This window comes from Nannobrachium achirus (genome assembly GCF_963921795.1).
Source record: "Nannobrachium achirus genome assembly, chromosome: 17".
Lineage (NCBI taxonomy): Eukaryota > Metazoa > Chordata > Actinopteri > Myctophiformes > Myctophidae > Nannobrachium > Nannobrachium achirus.
This window is the reverse complement of record NC_137824.1, coordinates 15,979,596-16,005,819: the sequence shown is the minus strand read 5'-3', so window position 1 is coordinate 16,005,819 and position 26,224 is coordinate 15,979,596. Positions and strand designations below refer to the sequence as shown.

Genomic DNA, 26,224 nt, shown 5'->3' with positions numbered 1-26,224 from the left:
GCTGCCAACGATCATTCTAAAAACATTGATTTATGTATTGCCTCTTTGCACTTCTTTCCACTGGCACTTTAAAGTGATAGTATTATGTCTGTTCTTTAATAGTGTAGGTAGTGACTTCAATTTTAGCAGTTGTTTCCTAATTCATTTCCTCGATACAAATATAATTGTCTTAATCATCACCGGATTGTATCCAATATGGTTTTATAATTCCTAGATGTAAGGTAATGTAAGATCATGCCCAAAGAGTAAAAAAATAATCACACCTAGTTTGAAGTGAGCAGTGCTATTTATGAGTTCATTTCATCATGCGTCCCGCTAGCCAATCACAGCGCGTCCTGCGAAGCTCGGCCAATGGGACCCTGGGCGTACAACAAACTTTGAGCCGTTTAAGCCAAGATGTAGGCCATATCTAGGCCAGATGTAGGCCACGCTTCAAATATGTTGGGGCCAGGACAAAGCCAGATGTTGGAGCTTAGCTCCTTCCAGGAGCACCGCTCAAAAAAAGTACGATCTACAAGCTCGCAATGCATTGTGCCCCTGACTACATCATATTACAATTCAAAACTTAAACAATACAACTAATACAAACTCAAATAAACTAGGCCTTAACTGTCCTATTGCCAGATGTTATTATTCATTTATTGGGGCTGGTGCCAGCAAAAAGCAGCTTACCTTCGCGATGTTATAGAAAACTAATTCGTTTCACAATTGAAGCTCATGTGTGTACTTTAGCCGAGCTGGCGGCAGAGGGCAGCCTTATGCAAAGAATTACTGTGAATTGGGCCGCTTCGCTTGACATCAGAGCATAGAAATGCATTTTCTAGAACGGATCCACAGAAAACAGACAGGAAGTGATTTGGGACTCCATTATTGCTAACGTGCGGTGGATTTTTGAGAGCAGCATTACGGGAGATGTTTTTACTGTACACGGCGGCGGCGACCCCACATCGGCTTACAGTCATCAGACAAGGTAAAAAGAACGAGCCGTATTGGCAACGAGCTGGGTTGAAAATTGGGGCGAACGGGAACGTCCGAAGCAGTAAAAGAGTTAATAAAAAATAAACAAAACCAGCAAATGAATCAAAACTAAGCTGAAATTGAAACCAAAAAAGTCGAAACGAAATAAAAACAAAAGCGAATGAAAAATGAGAATCTATAATAGCCTTGACTGCACCACAGCGGGCCTTGTTACAGCAAGTCACGCAGTATGCACAGAATATACAGAGCAATGCATTGTGGGACAGCGCTGCTGTAGCACTCTGCTGGATATTTCCCATGGAAGTGATGAGAGCATGACACTAGACCCCCCCCCCCCCACACACACACACACACACACACACCTCCTCCCTCACCCGCCAGACAGTAATACAAACATATTGAACCGTAACTATGTTGTATTGTAAGATGCCAAACTACTGCTATTTCAGTTTGCCATAGAGCAGACCTGTGTACGGCTTCATTTGGTAAGCCGGTAGTTTACAACCTTTTCTCCTTGGAGCCCCCCCTTGGAGCCCACCCCCACATTCTGACAAAAGGTGAGACCCCCCACGGCGCGGACGCTCACATGCACCCACCCACACACACACACACTTGTATTTTCAAGTCAACCACTGAAAGGAGTAGTTCACCCCTCAAAATTACTTTGTTTTCCTATTGATTACTCACGCCATGGAGACTTGAGTTCAATAAAAAAAAAATGTATTTGTCGCATTCCTGAGACAAAAATGTGATTAGTAAACTTACCCTGATGTCCAGGGCCATCCGAATGCATGGTCCACATCCGGAATCAATGGGGGTAAATTTACTATGATCACATTTCTTTCTTAGGAATGCAACAAATACAAAACATATTATTGAACTCAAGTCTCTATGGCATGAGTAATCAATAGAAAAAAAGTCATTTTGGGGTGAACTACTCCTTTAATACTTCAACAACAATTAGCAAACAAATCAGATGGCAGATCTACAAGCTGGATCTGCCATTGTTGAACATTTTTGAAAAAGTGTTTTAAATATAACTAGTTGGACTGATATCACAATATGCTTTTTTTTTTTTGCATTGTTAAAAATGTAGTCTACAAACATGTCCATAACATCCGGTGTTATTATTCATTATTAGCAGCTCTAATAGTTGTATTTATGTGTTTACCACTTAAAACCCATACACAGTACCGTGTTGTCCATCAGTAAAAACAGCCGGTGCAAAAACTCACAACGACCAATGCTGTACAACAATCTGCTATTCTCGCCCAAAACAGGGAGGCTGGAATTCATGTGGTTAAATGTGTGAGGATTTGGAGAAGGGCTTCTAACACCACTCCTAACAACAACAAATGGTTGAAAGATTCAAAAAAAAAAACACACACATTTGGGGTCCATTGGCCACAGACAACAGACAGCAGAGAGAATTAGATCTCTCTCTTTCTCTCTCTCTCTCTCTTCCCTCTTCTTCTTATTGACAACATCCCCATCATAAAACGTGTTCTTTTATAATAGAACGGCCCAAAGCCCTTCTGGTGGTGTTGTGTCATCAATTAGACCACGCTGTGCTCGTTGTACATCAAGCCGCTGTAGGACACTGCAGGTTTGATCCATCAGGTTGTTTAGAAAAAGAAAAAAACAGTCAAATTGAGGGAAGGATCGGAGGCGGTTTTCTCATCAAACAGCGTCCAGGGGAGGGTGGTGGGGAGATGGACGTTTACTGTTGTTCGAATCTCTTCAGGAAACAGAGGCGAGCATCTCTGGACAGCCAATTAGGAGGATTTTGTGGAGAGAAGCAGCAAAGTCTGTCGGTCCACTTTAGCTTAGCCTTCTGTCTCTGATTGGAGACGACTCTCTGCCTCTGGTTCTACCAGTGGTGGGCAACTAAAGTACGTTTACTTGAGTATTGTACTTGAGTGCATTTTCTTAAACTTTGAGGATTTGTATTTTTTGGATACTTACAGTACATCCTTCATCATGCCACTATATTTAAAGGACAAATATTGTACTTTGAATTATATATGAATGAACAATAAACTTTGTGATGCCACATGATGTTGATGTATCAACTTGTACTGTCCTTGCTTATTGTAAATTGCTATTATCGCAATTATGGCAATTCTTTTTACTTTTACTTCTGAATACTTGAGTATTTGTTACATTTTAACAAAGCATCTACTTTGGAATAAGTACTCCGTTAAAGGTCGTTGCACAATGCTGCATTTCTTCAGCTGAATATAGGAGCGCATTTCGGAGCAAGTAAATAAAAAAAATCAACCTCACATTATGTCAATCACGTTTACACACTGCCGCCTGTTTCATATTTATTTTTGTACCAAGGTTGATTTTTTCAGATTTTCGCAGCTCTCACAACTTGGTCCCTTGCTCTCGCTCTCCCCCCTGTCCTTGGCCTGATTTTTTTTCTCTTTTTTTGCTGATTTTGGTTTCCAAAACACAACGAAATAACACAGCAGTGTGCAACCAGCTTAATGTGGCTCAAGTCAAAAGTTCACTAACATGAATTTTGACCAGAAGTACTGTAGTAGGAGTATACTACTACAGCACACAGTATCTCTACTTTGAGTACACACAAGTACTTTGTTCCACCACTGATGTGCGTGTGCCTGGGAGCCTCTCTCTACTCTACCTTGCAGTGACAGTGTTGTTTTGGCAGAGGCTCCTGCAGGAGAGATGAGGCTAACAGTGTGTTGTGATCTAATCATCACGTAACGCCAGCCTCTTGGCCTCGTCGCCTCCTCGTGCTGCCAACCCAAGCCAGCCTGGATCCATCTCGTCTGCTAAAGGCCTGACCGACCGAATGGGAACGATGCGGAATTAATTAACGCGACCGAGAGTGGCCTTCGACCCACGCGGGGCCCTTTAGATTGCTTTTAAATACACTTTTGGAAGATTAATCGTCACTGACCTAGCGTACTGCGTTCTAACGAACACACTTTGACATCGGATGAGTAAAAGACTTCTACTGCGGTACATTTTGATAAGCTTTCCATAATTTGTACTTATGAAACGTGTATGGATTTGAAAACCCTCAATCGGAGCTTAATTTTGCTCTCATCACAGCATTAAACAGCATTAAACATAACGTCGTTGTCGGGTGGAAACCTTGTATTTCCAAAACCGTTTTTGTAATTATAATTTTTAAAATGATTTAAACTAGTGAAAACAGCCGATCTACAAGCACACAACGCCTCGCACCGCGAGGCGTTGTGTGCTTGTAGATCAGCTGTTTTCACTACTTTTGTGCGATGGCCATATGATGAAGCAGTGTTTTACTTTGCAAAAGAATTTACAAATTTGAAACTTGGAGATACGAGGTTTCTGCCCGACAGTGACGATAAGCATCTTTTGAACGGTTCACACACAACAATCCTTAGTGTTCATTTATCCATTTGTAACTCAAGGGTGTTCAAAATATACGCTCTCAAGAGTTAAATCTGCCATTAGGCTCCTGAATAAACCCCCTAATACCTGATCCACCTCACCTCGTCCAACTGGATTTGTTTGCTAATGCTATCCCATTAATACGCGCACACAAACAAACACACACACACACAAACACACGCACGCACAAACACACACGCATGCACACACACGCATGCACTCTCACACACACAAGTATGAAGGCAGGCGCCACTATGAGCTGGACTTGTGTGCCATAGCTTCCATGGACATAGACGTGCACACACATGAAAGCATACACAAACACATTATGGGCGTTCCATGAGTATGGAGAGGAGATTGTTTTCTTTTACGGGGGTCCTCCCCTTTTACACACCCTTGTACATATAGAATAAAAAGGTAATAGGCACTCCTTTTATTATGTCTTCTTTATTGTCGGTTGCTTGGTATTTTAATTGTGGTGCATGCAGAGGCGTCACAAGGGGGGGGGAGTGGGACTGAGTTACTAGGGGCCCAAGGTGGAGGGGGCCTTAATTATTTTATACTTTAGCTATTGAAAAATAGCAGATCTACAAGCTCACAGCGCGCTTGTAGATCTGCTATTTTTGAAGAGTCGTGAAAATGTGTGACAAACTTTCAATATATGTATTTTTTTAAGTGAACATTTGTAACTCAAATTTGCTTCTGGGGGGTCCCTGGAACTAACTATTTTGAGATGTCCGTGGTCAAATACATATCATTTTGGTGGTCCTTGACATGAAAATATTTTAGCACCACTGACATAGAAACATAGGTTTTCAAAAAAACCTTAGAAGGATTTGAAATATTCAAAGACTTTTCACGATTTTTCAAAAATAGCAGATCTACAAGCTCGCAGCGCGGCACTCGGTGCCGCGCTGTGAGCTTGTAGATCTGCTATTTTTCAATAGTTAAAAGTACCCAGGGCCCAGAATTTGGTGCGACACCCCTGGGTGCATGTTTATGTATTATCTTGTAATGTACTGTACAGTATGCATTGACCCTTGCAAAACCAATTCCCCTCGTGGATCATAAATGACACAATATAAATGAACACCCAGGATTTTGGTGTGTAGACTGTAGAGGTCTGGCGTCAAAAGGGTTTTTTTTTTCAGGCCGGAGAGACAAGTACATTTTGGACTAGTCTGTGCGTTGCATGAATGGATTTTAAAACAAAACCAATTAAATGAAGTTTATTACCATGCAGCACTAGTAACTGCTTGCGTGACGTTCTGTTCGTTGTGGAAATTATAACAAATGGACGTGAAGAAACAAACAATAATTATCAGGACTGAACTGCAATGCAAACACTATCTAAATGTACATAAATTAATTTAGGGATGACAATTCAGAAAAATAACAAGCCTCAACTGGAGGTTTTATTTGTTCAAACAACAGTTCTGGGATTAGAGTGATATGATTTGACACACTGGTTCTCATGTTGAGTCAGGGGACCATCAGGGGTCCAAATGCACCGAGTGCCACGCTGCGAGCTTGTAGATCTGATATTTTTGAAAAATCGTGAATTTTTTTTTAATATTTTTGATTCTATAAATGTCTAAATGATATTTAGAAAAGGAATTGGACCGCTCAGGAAACACCCAAAAATATTTATTTCATATTTACAAAACGTCTCAAATGGTAAAAAAAAAAAAAAAACTTGGCTTGTATGTTAAGGAAAAGTCATGAAAGGGCAAATTTTTGAGAGTTTCCTGAGCAAACCCGTTCCACCCCAAAATCCCAAAATCATGCTCAGTCATGCGAGTGTTTTTAATGGGTTAAAGTGTGGATTTTGGTCCCAGAGATTAAAAGCGGGGGTCCGTGGCCTAATGCATATCAAACTGGGGGTCCTTGAAATGACAATAGGTTGAGAATCACTGATAAAGCAGAGCTCACAAGACCTGCCCACTGAAAGTCCACGATTCCAATAGTCAGTCGAAGACCATACGTTGGACGCAAATAATTCGATTAAAATTAAGCTATATGCCATCATACAGATGTAGTTTTCTTAACGGATTCATTGCTTTTAAATGCTCAACAAATATCCATAAAGGCTCCGTGCACTTAACTCTGTAATGTGCTCTGAATCATATCAGCACTGAAACGTTTGCAAACGCCAGCCTACTATTTTGTCATAAAGACCTATTTACGAGACGTCGAACATTCGCATTAAAATCCTGCATCTGATTCGACCAGTGAAACCCTGAGTCGGGCGCGGCCCTGTAACTCCCAGAAACACACAGAGGCAGACACGCTGTTGGTTTGAGGAGGTATTAAACATCTCCAATCAATTCCACAGTGTCAGGACATCAGCGGGAGGGCAGGCCCCGTCCAATGGCATGGGACGAGAACCCAATTTATGCTTTAATTACTGAGCATGGGAATTGCATAAAAATGATTAGCGCTCCTTTAACGAGGGCCATACTGGGGCCATACACTGTATACCGTTACGCTGCACAATGTGCACTGGAGCATTTGGGATTAGAACATAATCAAATGTCTCTGCAATACAATAAGCAGGACAGCATCGCAATGAATAACTGTGGTACAAGAGTTACCGTTTCTAAATATAGAAAATGGAAAATGCTGGTGTTTGCCTTATTTTCTTTAAACTGAATTACTGTTATTGTGAAGTCTTAATAGTAACTGATAAACAGCGCAACAACGTAATTGTATAACTTCTAATCTAATCAAATGTAAATGGAACATGGTATCTCTGAATGTATTTAAATGCAATCAAATGTATCCTCGGAATGTTTTCCCCCAGGACTTCTAATCTAATCTTATCAGGATCTGTAAGTAATATGGACCTACTGACGGCTCATCAGTATACAGAAGATCATTTTGTTGTATCAGCATAAAAAGCTCATTTGACTATGAGAGGGGGCTGAATGCTATTGAACAGTGGTTCCCAAACATTTCAAGGCCCCCCTAATGAATGTGTATTTGGTTGGTCACGGACCCCTTCTGAAAATATTGTGTGTCAGGGACCCCACTACAAGATTTGTGTTATGTTTAAAAATCTAAATGTTTTCAAGGTGTTTACAACAACATTGTCTATGTATATAGGTTAAACGGTTTTAAAGTTGTTAAGACTGTTTAAAGCTTCCAAGCAAAAAAAAAAAAAACACTTTTTCCTGGGGAACACCTGGAACCCCCTCAAGGACCCCTGGGGGTCCTCGGCTCATACTCCCTAGCTTCCACCGTGGTCTGAAGACTCACCTCTTCAGACTCCACCTAAACCCATAGCACTTACCATAGCACTCACCTACCCCCCAATGACAAAACATGAAAGCTAGATAGCATTTTTAAAGTTTTTATATAATGCTTTTTACTGATTAGGTGCTTGGTCTACCTACGTTGTTTTGTCTAGATTGATATTTCTATGCATTTGATGTATTGATGTATTACCCTTGCTTGTTGTATTGATGTATTACCCTTGCTTGTTGTATTGATGTATTACCCTTGCTTGTTGTATTGATGTATTACCCTTGCTTGTTGTATTGATGTATTACCTTGCTTACTGTAAATCACTCTGGATTAAGAGTGTCTGCTAAATTGTAAATTGTACACTACTTTGGAAACCAGTGGAATATCGACTTTGTCGGGTGGAAACATCATATATCGAAAACTGTACATTTCAGGATTCAAATTCAAAAATAGCAAAAGTAGCAGATTGGCGAGCTCAAAAAGTTGTTTTGCATCATGATCAAGTGGGGCATTAATTTACTAAAAAATCACACCCGTGTGAACTGAGCGGTGGTTTACCCACCAACCCCCCCCCCCCTCCCCCCTTCCCCCCTGTGTGTGTGTGTGTGTGTGTGTGTGTGTGTGTGTGTGTGTGTGTGTGTGTGTGTGCCTGGTCTGGCCTGGCCTGAAAACAGCGCCCCTCCCTTAACATGTGTGGTCAGAAAAGGTACTACACCTGAGGCTACATACGGACGCACCCACCCACATACACACATACGGACGCACCCACATACACGTACCTCTACACACACGGCCACGTATAGGAGTGGCGTGACCACCGCTCAAAAACACAAAAAGTTCAAAAATGGAGATAAGAGGTTTCGGCTTGACAGCAACGATATACAAATTATTCACAACACAATCACCATAGGTATAGTATATCGTCGTATATTCGTCGGGCGGAAACCTCGTATCTCCAAGTTTCATATTTGTATGTTTTTTTTTTCGCAAAGTAAAGCCCGGCTTCATCATACAAGGCTGTCGCACAAAAGTAGTGAAAACAGCCGATCTACAAGCACACAACGCCTCGCGCTGCGAGGCGTTGTGTGCTTGGAGATCGGCTGTTTTCACTAGTTTAGTTATTTTTTTAAATGATAAATGCAAAACGAACGGTTTTGGACATACACGTTTTTCACCCGACAACGACGATATATACGTCTAACAACTATACTGTAGGAATCGAACATTTCAGATTGGATTTCTCCTGCAGCCATTCTTCTTTGGCAATGCAATGTTCCCATAACTGTCACCGTGTCAGAATCGCTTAGTGGGAGCACTTTATCACGGCAGATAAGTCTGTTCAATCAACTGGGTGCCAGTCAGTTCATTCAAAATGTTGACTCGTGTGAATGAAAGATGCAGCTGCAGAGATGATGCAGTCTGATACGAGCGCTGAAATACCGCCTGCACATCGACCCATAGAGGTATTCCACTATTCCTGGAAAGCAGTGGTTCTGAAAGCTTTTCATGTCAAGGACGCCCAAATTAACACATTAAGAGAACTGACGCAGATTCTACTAAATGCCTTCTAAGGGCACGGTCGCACTGCACTTTTGTTCTACCTTTGAGGGCGGATTCTGCTAGTGCAATTCAATGGGAATGGATCGTGTTTCTTTTTTTTAAGGCAGAAATCGCTTTCCATTGAGAAGCATTCTAAAAGCACCCTAAAAAAAGGATCTCAATGTAAAAGCCACAGCTTTCCTGAGCTTATCCTTTTAGCAGAACTTGTACCAGTGAACTGTACTGTCATGAATCTGTACATTTTCCTATGCAACCTTCTAATGAATACTTCAATCAATCAATCAATCAGTAGTTCTCACACTTTCAAGCCTTTAAAAAAAAAGTTATCAAAAATAGATGTACAAAGCTCACTCGCATAATAATGCATGCTTTCCTGGTTTTATGTGACAATATATGTTAGTGTTCCTTGACCAGGATTTACCCAAATAGAGGCATGACAGGCTGTCGATGACAAGGATATGGTTTTAGTACATTATTTGTTTTGCTCAAGTCATTAATGTCATATGTTCCTGTGTATTAGACATTTTTAATTAGGCTTATACTTTAAGAGCGGCATAAAACGACCCGAAAAAATACAATTAAAACGGTAATCGGCAATTATTTGTGTGACATTTCGTCGTGCAGTAGATTAGAGTTTATCATGATTGATTATGTATGACGTTATAGAGTAGATCATGTATTCATTGATTATATTAATATCTAGGTCTGTACAGTATGATGATACTAATACTTGATAGTTAGGAGTCGAGAGGTCTTCAGAAGGCCTCAGTAACTATTGTTTTGATAAAGCCTATCTTGTTATGGTACAGCTTGTTCCAGAGGCCTTGAAGCCACAGTATAACTCTAGTGTTTGACCATTCTTCTGGGCAGAACTCTTTTACCACTGACCAGAGTGTTAATTGTACTTCTGTCCATGATATCATGTTATATATAAACTTGACCACACACCACCTAATATAATTGTCTTGTCTCCTCATTTTCTCATGATTATTGATTGATCTGAATTCCACCACAGTCGTCAACCAAAATGTCACGATGGTGGCAGGCCACGAGACCAGCCCTAAATCTGAGACGCGTGCCTTCTCTGAGCCGGGGGGCTTGTAAGAGGGCTATTGTATTGGACACTGTGTCAAAAGGCACTTACAACAGCACAGTAGTTTGAGCGATAAAAAAGAAAACAGTGTCGGTGCGGCGAGGCTCATTTTCCTCCTAACTGTATCCCATTCAGAATATTGATCGCCAGCCGATACGTGTGAAGGAGATGGCAGCGGGCCGGGGCATTGTTCTTAACCCGTCAAGGCCGTCTCTGTCGCTTTAGATTTGAATTAATCACTTTAAACATTATTTTATGCTTTAACTATTGAAAAATAGCAGATATACAAGCTCACAGCGCGGCACCGAGTGCCGCGCTGCGAGCTTGTAGATCTGCTATTTTTTGAGAAATGGTGATAATTTGTGCAAGTCTTTGAAAATTTTTGACCCGATTCTATAATGTCTTCTAAATCATTCTTCTAAATCGGTGGTTCTCAAACCTTTTCATGTCAAGGACCCCCAACATTACATCTATTTGGCCGCGGACCCCCGTCTCAAAATATTGTTCCAGGGACCCCCCAGAAGCAAAGATGCAAGTCAAAAATGTTCGCTTTAAAAGAATATAATGTTCATGCTTTTTTTTTTTTTTTTATAGCAGATCTACAAGCTCATAGTGCGGCACTCTGTATATCTGCTAATTTTAAATAGCCAAAGTATTACAAATAGCGGTTAAAGTGGTTACTGTACGTGACACAATTGCGTTCGCGGTCTTAGTGCGTTAATTTGTCATCACCTCCATCAAGTGACACCGAATGGAGGCCGCGTCGATAATTCCAGACAGGCTTATATCGCCACGTCTCACAACACCATCGCCCGTCTAAATGGATGCCGGCTCCAGAGCTCACCAAACAAAATGTCAGTGGGATTGCTGTTGATCCCCCCTCCCAAAGTGAGTGCCATTCACCAGAAATGTCACTGGAAGATAAAAGTGGGTTTCTTTCAAGGCTTCACAAGAGAGAGAGAGAGAATAGACTGTCAGGCCTGCTCTCTGAGCATCTCGTTCACACAATGACATGTTTTCAACATGATGTAACACACAGAGAGGAGAGTACAAGGGCTCGCTATTTCTTATTATTATCATTGTCATTATTTCGACTAACGGTTAGGGTTAGGTGTAGGCATAGTTTTACTGAGGTTAGGGTTTGGGTTAGGTTTAGGCATAGTGGTTAACATTCACCAGCGTCGGCAGGTTAGCATTTCACCAGGTTAACATTCACTCGCGTCGAACAAATGAAACGCCGAACAAATGTTATGTCACAATATCGACACGCTCCAGACAAGGGCATAATGAGATAGTTTGGATTTAGTAGTTATTTTATCATACAAAACAGTGGTTCTGGTTCTCAAACTTTTTCATGTCAAGGACCCCCAGATTGACACTTATTATTAGCCCACAGACCCCCCCCCATTTGAAAAGATATGCCAGGGACCCCCATCAGAGAAGATTACGGCTCTAGCAGTGATTCTTCAAGCACAGCATTCGGCTACGGACCCACATTTAATGGCATTTCCATCTCTGAGACCCCCATTTAGATTATAAAATCAATGTTCATTTAACTCAGAGAGTGTACGAATGTGCACTCTCTGAGTTACATACCCATAAGGGTCCATTTGGTTACTAACTATAATTTAGCCGGGGACCCCCTACAACTTCCTTAAGGACCCCTGGGGATCCCCAGACCCCACTTTGAGAACCAATGATATAAAACATATATTTAATATCCCACAGCCTGTACCTGTATGAGTGAGCGACAAATAAACCCCTCTAGAGAGAGAGCGACAGACAAACAGACAGAGCATTGCATATGATATTACTGTATGCTACATAATAATCTCCAAAGTGAGGAATTGTTTGGAAGATACAAAGCATCTGTATTGTAATCTTTTTTATCAGTAAGACCAATGGAATTATATACTGCGGAGCACGGCTGCTGCAAGACTAAACCCCACTAGTGGGCCATGGGGATATTGCAACCCCCCAAATAATGTGCGAAATACTTAAGACTTTATGGTAGTTCCATTGAGCCAAGCTGGAACACAATAGATTGATCCATCATTGATTGAGCTCTGAGCCCCAGTTTGACCACTTAACCGTTTAAAGTGGCCAGATGGGTGGGCCACTGTTGACCCACTGTTCTACAGGGTGCCAGAGGCTCAGGAGTAGAGAAACCGTCATTAGAAGAACACAGAGGGTTCCCAAAAGGTTCCCAGTTCGATCCCGGGCTCCCCCAGAGTTAGAGTGGAAGAGTCCTTGAGCAAGACTCTGAACCCCTAGTTGCTCCCGGTGAGCGGGTTGGTGCCTTGCATGGTTTCCTCCGCCATCGGTTTATGAATGTGTGTGTGAATGTAATGCACAATCTCTGTGAAGCGCCTTGGATAAAGCCTCTATATAAATGTACCATTTAGCATTTAAGTAAAAATGACAGAAAACAAAACTGTAAGTAAGGAGATGTCTGCGCGCTTCAGCCAACAGTCGGTAGAAGGACTCGTCGGTGCTCAACAAGGACAAACTGTATCAAAAAGACTAGCAAAATAAAATAATGGAGCACTCGGCTGGTCTGCACGTTACTTTATTGCAGGGGTGACTGATGTTGTTTGATGTTTGTTTTTTTCTTAAAAAAAAAACATCGTCACATTTTCATTTGGGTAGTCATTTTGAAGTGCCCAGATAGTATTCTTTTTAAAACACAACTGTGCCGGGAGGACAGGAGAGGGAGAAGGAAAAAAGATAACAGCGGAGGTAGAGGACATGTGTCTGTGTGTGTCAGCATATGAGAGAGAGAGAGAGAGAGAGAGAGAGAGAGAGAGAGAGAGAGAGAGAGAGAGAGAGAATGAGAAAGAAGAGAGAGGGGGTGAGACACTGAGTCATAAATCAAGTGGAGGTGAAATTGCTGAATCAGGGTTGATTGTGCCTGGGAGAGACAATAAAGCGTGTAATCATCAGTCTCTGCTGCACAGGCCCGGCAATTATCTGCCCAAACCTGACCGGCCCAACAGAAAAGGGCAAAAATCCATCTCACTTCAAGCCCCATGCAGCCAGCATGCAGCCACTTTACAACAGCACAACCGGAGCTAACCAAAGGATAATGTTATTCACTTTTTTTTTGCCGAGTGAAGGATTGTACGAAAAAAGGAAAAAAAAAAAGACGAGAATAGAGGTGTTTGCTGAGGTATAGGAGCCTTAATAATGAGGGGCTGTCCGTTTTGGCACGGCTAGCCGCAGGTCATGGCGTTTTGAGAGTAATTTGAGGGGACAGCGGTGTCTGTCGCTGGAAAGGACCGTTGTGCTTCTTCTCAACATCTGAGCTGGCTCACTGCCATGTCCCCTGCAGGAACCTGTCTGCTCTACTGATGTACACCATTGTTGTTTTTGACAGCAAATTTTGATTTAGTTTTAGTCATAGTCTTTTGAATAAAATGTCATTAAGTTTTAGTCATATTTTAGTCACCTGGGAAGTTTTTAGTTTTAGTCTAATTTTAGTCGACTAAATATCATAAGATTTTAGTTGACTAAGTCTACAGTTGATTTAGTCAACTAAAATGTATTTTTGCAGGCCTTGATGGCATCATAATGACTGATCTCACACTTGGTTGCGTGTTGAAAATAGCCGATCTACAAGCTCACAACGCGTCGCGCTGCGACGCGCTGTGAGCTTGTAGATCTGCTATTTTCAGCACGCAACACCTGAGAGCAACCAAATTACTTTCTCCTCCACTAGTCCCTTCCTAACGTTTTAGTCTAGTTTTTATTTTGTTGACGAAATTGTCAATATATCTAGTCTTAGTTTTAGTCATCACAGCTTAGTTTTTATTTAGTTTTCGTCGCTGAAAAAAAACTTCGACAAACATTTTTCGTCATAGTTTTAGTCGACAAAATCAACACTGCTATACATGCAAGATGTTTGACTGTTATCAGATATCGTCACTGTCCAAGTTACAAATTTGCATGTTTTTTTTCCTAAATTAAAGCCCTACTTCATCATACAAGACTGTCGCACAAAACTAGTGAAAATAGCCGATCTACAAGCACACAACGCCTCGCGGTTATTTTCACTATTTTCAATCATTTTCAAAATGATAAATACAATATGAACGGTCCCAAAATATGAGTGCTGTTCCACCAATTTCTTTTCACCAAATTGACAAATGGGCAGATGACAACCTAAACACCGCCAAAAGGATTCAAAAGAAGGGCTACAGTAACTGGATTCAGTACATCCACAATATTCAAAGACTGTAAGTTAGGTTGCAAAATTACTGTGTACAAAGACTTGCTACAGTATCTGTGCAGTGCTTGCTCTGCCGTCATATTAACTTACTGTATCGTGATTTTTGCATGTTAATCATAAACCAATCTACAACAAATAGTTGTAGCACAGATAATCTGTACACACTAATGTTGTAACCTAACTTACCTTGAATATCGTGGATGTACCCTTCCATACAGTTACTGTAGCACTTCTTTTGAATCCTTTTGGGAATGTTTACGTTGTCATCTGCCCATTTGTCAATTTAGTCAAAAGGAATTGATGTAACAGAACTCATATTTTGGGACCATTACAATGGTTTGTAATGAAGGCTCTGACGCGTTGCCACCCCATGTGGTGACGCAATCCAAGATGGCTGCGGTGTGAATATGGTCTATTGCCTTGGAAGTAGGATGGAGAGAACATTATTTCTAAAATGTTAACATTGCAAGTTGTTTTGGATGTAGACAGTGTGTATATCCTACTAACAGAACTAGCGTTATACAAGTTCAAGGACATTTCGCTCGAGAGTTTGGAGGCTCTCGGATCTGTACTTCAACGTATTTCTAGGAATATCCGGAGAAGAACAAAAAAGAAGCATACTATAATTGTAAAAGTTGACAGGGTTAGATAGATAAGAATCTCCATTTTCCGAGAGTGCTTATCACTCCATGGTTTAGTCGAGCAGGTCACACAATAACTTAACACATCTGGTGCCAACCCCGAGTTTCCCGAGTTTGTATTGATACCAACGCTGTGCCAACCCCAAGTTTCCCGAGTTTGGGCCGTTTTTGAAAAAAAAAAAAAAAAAAAAAAAAATCAAAATTTTTTTTTTCAAAAATTTTTTTTGGACCTCCAGAAATGTATTAGGCATGATCGCGATCGCGAAATTGCATGTTTAACCCCCATACCAACCCATTCTTTCAAACATGGCAGTCATGTTTGTTTACATCTGAAGAAAACATAATGGCCCATAAATCATGAATGCCTGAACGGATTTCCAAGCGGATTTTTTTGTTTGAAAGCTGTGAACAGCATCTACACACGTGGTGCATCATCCAGGCATGGGCGTGCACCTTTTACACAATTGCACAATTACATGGAAGTCTATGGTAACCATGGCAACGCGAGACATTGAAGAGAAAAAATCATTGCAACATAAGTGTTAACAAGAAGAGTAGCTCTACTTTTAAAGTCTTCAATGTGACTCCACTTGATCCCATTGGCACCATGCTCATCACGACTGCTTTCAAACAGCACTTTCAAACTGGTATTTAGTCCACAAATTTCCCTCCGTTTCCCTCTAATACATCAAAGGCGTAGCTCTCTCTGACTGAAAACACTGCTAGACTAAAAGCTTTTTTTTCCCCTCACCATTTTTCCTTTTTTTCTTTTGGACAGTTCAATGAGTGAGACGCATGCGCATCACGGTTATAATTATCTGTTTTATTGACAGAACGAGACCCTCCGGTGGAAAGTGAGCTACTTTGATTGGTTTTCTGTATAATAATATTTAAAATAATGTGTTTTTTTCCCTCCCAAACGTGAGGGTTTGCAGAATAATTGCTCGTTTTGCTTCTAGGGTTGTGTGTACAACGGTGCCTTTATCAAGCACATGCGAATTAAAATGGTGGATTCACTCGAGAAAGCAATAAATTGCAGTGGGACCTATAGCCAGAGACTTTTTTTATTATTTTTTTTGACAGAAAATGCTACAAGACCATTTTTTACTTCAATACAGTACAATACTAGAAATGGGGAAAGTACATTATGAATGAACCACTAAAGTCCAGAGTACTAAAAAGACACAAAATGTCTTTTTAGTACTCCTGTACTTTACCTCAAGTAAAAATGTGACAATTAGAGCAACTTTGTCTCTTGTTTTCTGTTTCTTTTTTTGGCTTTTCTGCCTTTATTGACAGTATTACAGTGAAGATAGGATGGAGGTTGTCGGGATTGGGATTCGAACCTGCGACACGCTGTCAGGCTGCATTAGCCTTATATAAGAAGATAAGAAAACTATTGTCCATCAAATTTAGCATGAAATGGAAATGTGTCTTTGGCACACAGGCAGTCAGTCAGTAATACAACAATAAAACATAATAAAAAATACACAATGCATTAAAACTATATAAAATGCATCCCATGACATAGCAACAGTGCAACAAGTGATCAAGGTCTGTGGTATATGTGGTATGCGCCTGCCTGGACCACTAGGCCAGAGGGGGCCCGCAACTTTGTCTCAGAGTGGCCACGTATCTATACTTTGTCCACCACTGCAAATAACTACTTGCAGGGGAACATCGTGATGAAAACATATTGATGGCTTTATTCAACTTTGTCATTTAAGTCTGGAAGTAATGTTGGCAGCCAGCCAGCCAGCCAGCCTGCCCGCCCGTCAACATGGGCTAATAGAGTGCCATTAGTCTGAGCCTTGAACAAGAAGCCCTTATTTGTTTTCCATTATCGAGCAACTCTATATAAAGCAGTGGTTCACAACCTTCGCTTGGTCAGACTCAGGACAGGACACACTTGAAAAGCTCAAAAGTGTTTTCACTCAGACAACAAAGTGGTCAGATGGGTGGCCATGTGCATTTTCAGAACAACTTGGTGGTGCTATAGTTTTGTACTTTTTCTGTTTTGTATGTGTCTATGGAGTTAACATTACTCAAATAGACCGGGAGTGGTTATAATGTGCACATTTGCCTTCCCCGTAAAGCTGAAAGCCTCCGAGTCAAAAGGCCTGATCGATTTAATGACGTCATGAAATCATCCCCTCCCCTTTCACCATACACCCAACACTGTGGGTGTGGCTAACTTCAGCTGGGTCACCACCCACCTGACAACCAGGCATACTTAATGAACTTATGGTGACCACAAAAAACATACTTTTAACACATTCTGTAATAATAACTGATCATCATGTTTTAGGGGGGAAAATATCATGGCACACATACATTGTTGTTGTATGTTTCGTCAATAAAATTGTTTTGTCAATTATTTGGGGGCCAACTTGCAATATCCTCACTGCCCACTGGTTGAGTCACGGCTGTCTAGTACATCATTCTTTTGTTTGTCATACAACTGAACCAGCAAAAAGCACAGAACTGCACCACAGTCAGTGCCTCAACGGAACGCCAGAGAATTATGTTCTTTCTGCCCATTCTCAAGGTGACTCAAAGCATGTGCAAGCCAGCACAAAGACCCCCCACCACCACCACCATCACACCACACCACCACCAAAGACAAAGGAGGGGGGAAAAACCCAAGAAATTACCTTTTAAATCACTGCCTGAAAATTGCCGTCAGGCTCCCAACCCCACAAATCTTCTCGCACTTCACTGAAAAAACCTTGAATCTCTCCCCCCCCCCCCCCCCTCGTCTCTCACCTGCTGTTTGTCCTTAAGCCATTTAGGTCTAGAATTATTGAAATCTTTAACTATTGAAAAATAGCAGATATACAAGCTCACATCGCGGCGAGTTTGTAGATCTGCAATTTTTGAAAAATCGTGATTTGTTTTGCAAGTCTTTACAATTTACAATTTAGGCATTTAGCAGATGCTTTTAATCCAAAGCGACTTACAATAAGCAGGTAATAAATACATCAATATAATAAGCAAGATAATGTACATCAAGAGCAATACAACAAATGCATAGGAAAATCAATCTTTGAATATATATTTTTAAAAGTGAACATTTGTAACTCAAATGTTTGCTTCTGGGGGGTCCCTGGAACAACATATTTTGAGATGGGGGTCCGCAGCATGAAAAAGTTTGAGAACCCATGAACCCATGAGAACTAATTTTAGAAGGATTTAGAGGTCATTTATATAATCGGGGTCAAAAATATTCAAAGACTTTCACTAATGTTTTTCAAAATAGCAGATCTACAAGCTCGAGGGGCGGCACTCGGTGCCACGCTGTGAGCTTGTATATCTGCTATTTTTTAATAGTTCAAGCATTGAATAATAACGGTTCCGGCAATAACGGTTGAAGTGGTTCAAATCTAAAGTGACACAGATGTACGTACCCGGGCTAAATGGCTTAATGTCCAAAGGGACCCGCGCCACCTCATAACAGAGGTACAGTTCTCTGTCAGACATCCGTCTACTTGATGAGCTTCAAGTGTCAACAGCCCCCCGCCTCACAGCCGCAAAGTTGTTGGATGGAGTGCATCAATAAACAACTTTAATCCCCTCATGGGGCCAATGTCCTCCCACTAATAAGCGATCGTGTTACAACACTAGGCGGAGGGAGGAGGGGGTGGGGAGGGGAGTGGAGGTGGAGGGGAGACAGAGAGAGACACAGAGAGAGAGACAAAGAGAGAGAGAGGCAGGAAGTGGCTAGACAACGTACTCAACCCTAGTAGTCTTGCGTAGCCAGACAACTATTCTGGAACGGAGAAATCTCACTCTTTCGATCTTTCATAAAAGGCACCCCTCACTTCACACTGGATGTGTTTTTTTATTTAAAGTTTTTTAATCGGCTGCGTATGTAGGTACAGTATGTCGGTGTCTGCCCGTGTTTAAGCCTGTAACCCGACCCGACCTAATCAGGGACCAGCATTTCTGGCAAAGTCATCATTAACAGCCAATGAGGGACCAGCATTCCTGGTGATGCCAGTGGTGAGCGGGCCATACATGGCCCTCTTGTGCAAGGCGCAAGCTGGTTGGCACCTCGACAGAGTGCATTTTTAGTTGGGCATAGGGCTTACATGGCTAATTCATAATGTACTTTTTCCACTTCCTAGAACTGTAGTGGAGTCAAAAGTAGAACATTTCTCTTTGAAATGTAGAAGGGTGAAAGTCACAAGTTTCCAAAAAGTACAGATACTCAAAGAATGTACTTCAAGTACAGTACACCACTGCTTGGCACGTGGCCACGTGCGCAGCGCACAGCGAGGTAGAGAGAGAGAGCCGGTCAATCATACCTGGGACCGCCAACGCTGGAGTGATAAAGTCATTTCATGTTTTTTTTCCCCCCCAGCTCAATTTTTCTTTCCTTTGCTTTGTCCTATCTCATTCTTTTTCTTTTCTTCCATTCTCTGCATCCACCCTTTCTTTCCTCTCTCCATCACTCCCTGGCTGACAAGGACGGTATGTCTGTACTTTTTGACTGCTCTGTCATTGCTTTTCCAATTCCCAGCAGAGTGTGGAGGACAGAACTTACTTGAGTATTGTACGTTATACTTTTCGACACTTTTCTTCCTTTTTTGTGCCTTGATCTTTTCACCGTACACAACAGTATTTTTTTTTTTTTTTCATACTTCTCTGTAACTTTGTAACTTTAAACTGCTATGCAGCCTCTGGGCGACTGATTTTCCCCCTTGGGATAATAAAGGTATCTATCTATCTATCCATCTAGTATTTGTATTTTTGGATACTGAAGTGTTCTTTCCCTCCGAACTACATTTCCCAGACAAATATTGACCACATTTCTTGGAAGAAGAAAAGTAAAGCATGAATTAACCACTTATAAATATAGTGAAAACAGACGATCTATAAGCTCACAAGGCTTCACAAAGTGATGCGTTGTGAGCTTGTAGATCGGCTAATTTTCACTACTATTGACTGGCTTTCTGGAAAACATTTAAATTTACATTTAAAACATTGAATTTTGGAAGCGAAACATATTAACAAAATTTTCTTTTTTTCTATGGCTGTGCATTGACACCGATCACATTACAGACAATAATTATAGACATTAATACAATAATAAAACAGTGTGTGGTATATTAAAAGGAGGACAGACCTTAGGTACTGGTATATTTATGGTTCAAGCCCAGGCAAGTTGTTAACAAAATGTATGATTGGATCCCATGTTTTGTGGAATCTCCCTGTGGGGCCATTGAGAGTACTTCTATTTTCTCCGCCTTGATAATCTGAATAAGATCTATAATCCACTGTTTGTGCGACGGACAGTGGATTATATCCTATTTAACTTTCCAGTTAAATAGGATAAGGCATCTAGCCAACAGTGATGTGAATGCGACAACTCCTCTCTGTATAAATAAATATTGTTCTTTTGAAGCCATATTTCAAATATAGTGAAAACAGACAATCTATATTCTATAAGCTCACAACGCATCCGAAAGGGGGACTGCCCATAAATCCAAAATCTCATTAGTCCTACATCTCATTAGTCCGAATTTAGTTAGGTTTAGGTTTTAGGGTTAGGTTTAGGCATAGTTTTACTGAGGTTAGGGTTAGGTTTAGGTTTAGGCATAGTTTTACTGAGGTTAGGGTTAGGATTAGGGTTAGGTTTAGGCATAATATTTTTCACCAGGTTAACATCACTAGATTCTGACTAATGGGATGTAGGAACAATGAGATTTCGGACCAATGCCATGGCACCAAAAGAGGGACTGCCTCAGAAAGCGATTTTTTTTACTACTATTGATTCACTTTCTGGAAAATATTTGAATTTTGGGGTTAAGAGAATTTCATTTATTTTTCTTTGGCTGTGCTTCCAGAATGGCCTGGCTGCCACACAGTCCAGGGACAGGGAGGGGATGGCCGGGGGGGGCAGACAGACAGAGGGACAGAAGGGGGTCTGGTGGTTGCTGGGAGGTGGTGCTGCTACTGAAGGACCTGGTGGTGGTGGTGGTTGCTAGGGACCGCAGGGGGGAATTGCAGCGAGTGCCTCCACTCAGACTGACCCTAATTAACCACACATTATCTGCAGGCTGCATAGAGGATTAAGCTAGGCTCTCAGCCCCGGACCCTGCAGAGGCCTGGGGGGACCCAGAGACACCGGGACAACTAGTCTGCACTAAAGCGCACTTTATATCCACCCAGACGGAGAGAGAGAGAGAGGGAGAGAGCAATAATTGAGAGGTACATTGCCAGAGTCCCAGTCAGTCACAGAACAGCTTCTAGTGCAGGGGACTGGGAGCCAGGTTTGCTTACCTTCAGGTCAGCAACCTTTCCATAATAAGCAAATAAACACAAGAACCTTTGAGCTGCTCTATTCCAGTGGTTCTCAACCTGTGGTTTGGAGGGTCCCCAAATTATTTTGGGGGGTCAAGTGTATAGAGGGTATGTGCACATTTCTAAAGTGACAATTTAAGGACTTTTTAATACCTCTAAAATGACAAATTAAACATTGGCCAAATTGTCAAATATTAAAGCCAGAAACTGTGAAAATAGCAAATCTACATGCTCACACGCGAGGCGTTGTGAGCATGTAGATCCCATCTCTTTCACATCTCTTTCACTGAACGCCCATGGCATTCAGTGGTTCCCATGGCGACGCGTCTATGGAGCAGACATTAGGCGCAACGTGGAAAAGGCCCTTCTGCAGTTCTGGCGCAGTACATACGGCTGCTACGGCAGCAGGTTGATCTATCGAGTGCTGATCATTTCCGGTTGCCGTTGTCATCTGCCGTCGCCATAGTAAGCTTAAATAGCCTATTATTGCCAGACCCATGAAATGGGTAGGCCTACATAAGCAAATGTCGGTCTGTCCCTTTTCTATATAAAGGGTATATATGATGATGACATGATGATGACATGCCTACAAAAGGCATGATGTCATAAATGATGATGACAGACAGGGGGTTGGCAGAACCGGGGTCTGGCACAACCAGGTTGACCTGGTCTAGTTATTTTGGGGGTTGCGGCCTGAAAAGGTTGAGAACCACTGCTCTATTCAACATGGCTGGAATGGACACATTACATCTTGCATCCTCACACAAGTGTCGCTTCTCAAAGAAACGAGGCACAATGTGTCCGTCTGTCAGACTCTGCCCCAGACGGTGCGTTTACCTAGGTGCTCTTTATCCTAATTCAGAGCTACAGTACTAGGGGGTGGGTGTGTGTGCGGTTATTCCATTGTGCGATAATAAGCTAATTTCCTTGTCTGACATTCGAAATTGCGGCGACGATCGCTTGGCCGTGTTGACATTGTGTCAAACAGGCCTTACGATGCCATATTAAACCCCGCGTCTATTGTTCGACGGCGCCGTGCAATCTGGGAAACTATACAAAACCTTTATTGGGGCGACACAATGAGCAAACCCCACGGCGGAGGCTGAGGCTGAGGATTTTCTGAGGAGAACCATTTTAGCAGAGAGCGGCAGCCGGGACATACCTCATTTCATAGGAGAGACGAGCCAATATCAACACCATGATTAAACAGGAGATTAACCCGAAGCATTACCGTTACAAGACTCTTAAAGGTTATATATCGCACAAGGTGTGCAATTTCGGAGCCCTAAAAGTCTAATTATTTTCAGTTTCACACTCTCTCTCTCTCTCTCTCCTCTCCTCGATTGAGTCTACCCTCCGTGCATTTCAAACTTACACCAACTTTTAGGATTAAATAAGTACTAACTTCCAGGACCCTCTCAATAAATATTCATGTGAGCTCCTCCTCATGCGGATGCTATTATTAGGCTCCCGCATAGCACTCTCCGGGGGCCTTTTCTTGTTAATTGAAGCCGTAAAACCAAAACATCCACACCCCGGCAGGGGTCATCGCCATTGCTGGCTTGCGGTTGACATTTTTGTCAAATTTCCATTTTTGCTATGGACATACAAAACGTGTGTACAATAAGATTACCAGCAACACATACAGAGCATGCCCCGAGCTTGGCCATAACGGGAGTGTTCAAATGGAACCGAATGGACCCGTTTGTATACGCTCAATAGTTAAGGGGGTCATTGCAAATGAAACATCTGTGAACCACTAGTACCAGTCGGACTCCTAATGTGCCATAGTGTCGTAGTAAAGTGTCATACATATTCTGATAATGAATATACAGTAGTAATTGGGTCTTGTGATGAAAATAAGAACATTATAAATGTGTGTAAAAAATACATCTAAAATTTGCCACGGAAAAGCCCAATTAAGTCTTTGCCACGGTCATGAAGTGTGGGTCATGACCGAAAGTATAAGGTCTCGGGTACAAGGGGACAAAATGAGTTTTCTCAGACATGTGGCTGGTATCTCCCTTAGGTAGGGAGATAGGGTGAGAAGTTCAATCACCCGAGAGAGACTTTTGGAGTAGAACCGCTGCTCCTTCACTTGGAAGGGAGTCAGCTTAGGTGATTCGGGCATCTAGTATACGGACATCTTCCTAGAAAGGTCCTCAATGCACGTCCCACTAGAAGGAGACCCCATGGCAGACCAAAGACCAGATGGAAGGATTATATCTCCACACTGGCTTGGGAACGCCTCGGTATACACCCAGTATGGATGGATGGATGGATGGATGATTTGTCCTTGTACGGACATGTTGACGGGGGTCCCGGGGCAGGGGGTGAGGAGGAGCGTGGCGGTCACCTTACCTCGGTCGGTGTCGTAGAGGTAGACAAACTTCTGCCACTTGTAGTGGGAGAGCAGGCTGAGCACGGCGCCCCGCAGGGCGGGCCGCATCTGGATGACGAACTGCACCTCGTTGTCGGTGGGGTAGCTGGGCGTGACGAAGGAGGTGTGCAGCGCGCCGCAGAAGGACGTCAGCGTGTTCATGGACTTCTTGTCGTAGAAGCCGAAGATGGCGTAGACGCCACGGGAGAACTGGGAGCAGACTGTGGACAGAGAGAGAGAGAGAGGGAGGGAGGGAGGCGTTAAAACAGAAGTCAGACGTTGTTGTATGAAATTCTTGTCGTAGAAGCCGAAGATGGCCCTTGACAGGGAGGGATGGGATGATAATCGTTATTATCGTTTATCGTGATAAAAAAACGCTCACAATAATCGTATCGCAGAGATTTAAATATATCGTGAAATTGACCTCCGTCATACGCTGGGATCAATTCACCTTTGATCCACTTAAACCCTCTACAATTGGTAAAACGCAACTGTAAACATACTTGATACAGTTTTTTCTTTTCACTATACCAAATCTCTTTGCCCCAGAATATGGATGCAAGTGATGCAAGTAGTTTATAAAAGTGGCATTTTAAGGGTATCAGCCATATTTTGTTTATCGCGATAATATCGTAAATCGTGATTATTTTGGTCACAATTATCGTGACATGACATTTTTGTATCGTCCAATCCGGGAGGGGGGCGAGAGAGCGTTTAACCCATTTAGACCTGAAAAAAATCGAACCTCTGTTCGAAGTGGAGCTGTGTGTATGTGTATGTTGTGTATGTGTGTGTGTGTGTGTGTGTGTGTGTGTGTGTGTGTGTGTGTGTGTGTGTGTGTGTGTGTGTGTGTGTGTGTGTGTGTGTGTGTGTGTGTGTGCAACAGCGCCCCTCCCTTAACATGTGGTCAGAAAAGGTTACTGCAGGCTACATACAGACACGGAGACAGACAGACAGACAGACAGACAGACCCACACACACCGCCACGTATAGGGAGCTTGTGTTCCACACAGCTCCAAAAAGTCTCCTAGATCCTAAGTTTTCTGAAAAATCTATGTTTCTCTGTCAGTGGTTCTCAAACGTTTTCATGTCTGTAAATGTAGATGTATTTGACCACGGACCACCATTTGAAAATATTTAGTTCCATGGACCAAGAGAAAGAAGGATTTGCGTTACAAATGTGTGCTTTAAAAAATATATATGTTCAAAGATTTGCACTCATTTTCAAGATTTTACAAAAATAGCAAATATACAAGCTTGCAGAGCAGCACTCGGTGCCGCGCTATGAGCTTGTATATCTGCTATTTTCTAATAGTTAAACAGAAGTCAGACGTTATGTTAGAATGTAGCAGATGTGCAGAAAAATAGATACTGCCGTTGTATACGAATCTCTAATGCTCTGGGGCGCCAAGCTGATGTCTCTCACTGTGGTGAAGCGACATGGAACACTGCGGTATGGGGACGTGAGACACTAAACAGTTGTCTGTCTGCGTGCGTGTGTGTGTGTGTGTGTGTGTGTGTGTGTGTGTGTGTGTGTGTGTGTGTGTGTGTGTGTGTGTGTGTGTGTGTGTGTGTGTGTGTGTGTGTGTGTGTGTGTGGTACAACAGCGCATACACAGAAACACAGGCACACATGTACTGTACATGCATGCACACACTCAACTGTACAAACACAAACACATGCGAGTACACACAGAGCGCATGTAAAAAGAAAATTGAAATTTGCTCGGTACACTGAGGGGAAATCTATAACAGCCAATTTAGTGGAATGAGTTGGCCAGTAATACGTGCATTAGTCTTTATCAGCCTGGCCATTTGCATCTGATGACATTTATTCAGCAGCATTTATTTGTGTATCTGTCATGAACTCTGGTGTGACAGAAACAACGGTCAGGCAGGACACATTCCTCGCAGTCAGAAGCTATTAAACAGTAAACCAACTCACAAATGTAACCACACACACACACACACACACACACACACACACACACACACACACACACACACACACACACACACACACACACACACACACACACACACACACACACACACACACACACACACACACACACACACACACACACACACACACACACACCCCCCCCCCCCCCCCCCCCCCCCCTATACTTGAGAGGAACGGCATTGAAAATAGCAGACAATAGCTGAAAAGTAGCTGGAAACTAGCAGATCTACATCTACAAGCTCACACAACGCGCCGCAGCGCTTGTAGACATCTACGAGCGTTGTGAGCTTGTAGATCGGCTTTTCCGGTGCTTGACACAAGTATAAATATGGCAAAAACTCAACCCTCGGTTAACTTTAAAACAGTGCAATCAGTGTGCCATTATTCTAAACCTATATATATATATTCTAAACCTATATATA

The 26,224-nt window shown here is 42.2% G+C and overlaps 1 protein-coding gene across 2 annotated transcripts in view; it reads right to left on the bottom strand.

The window, feature by feature from the left end:
* The window catches only part of gria3b (glutamate receptor, ionotropic, AMPA 3b), a gene marked incomplete at both ends in the record, with an annotated part of 253,229 nt that overhangs the window by 150,777 nt on the left and 76,228 nt on the right, over positions 1-26,224 (bottom strand). For both annotated transcript variants that reach the window (XM_080745968.1, XM_080745969.1), the window contains one exon: positions 23,819-24,058. In XM_080745968.1, coding sequence (XP_080602094.1) covers positions 23,819-24,058 — 240 coding nt within the window. The remainder of the gene's footprint in view (positions 1-23,818; positions 24,059-26,224) is intronic.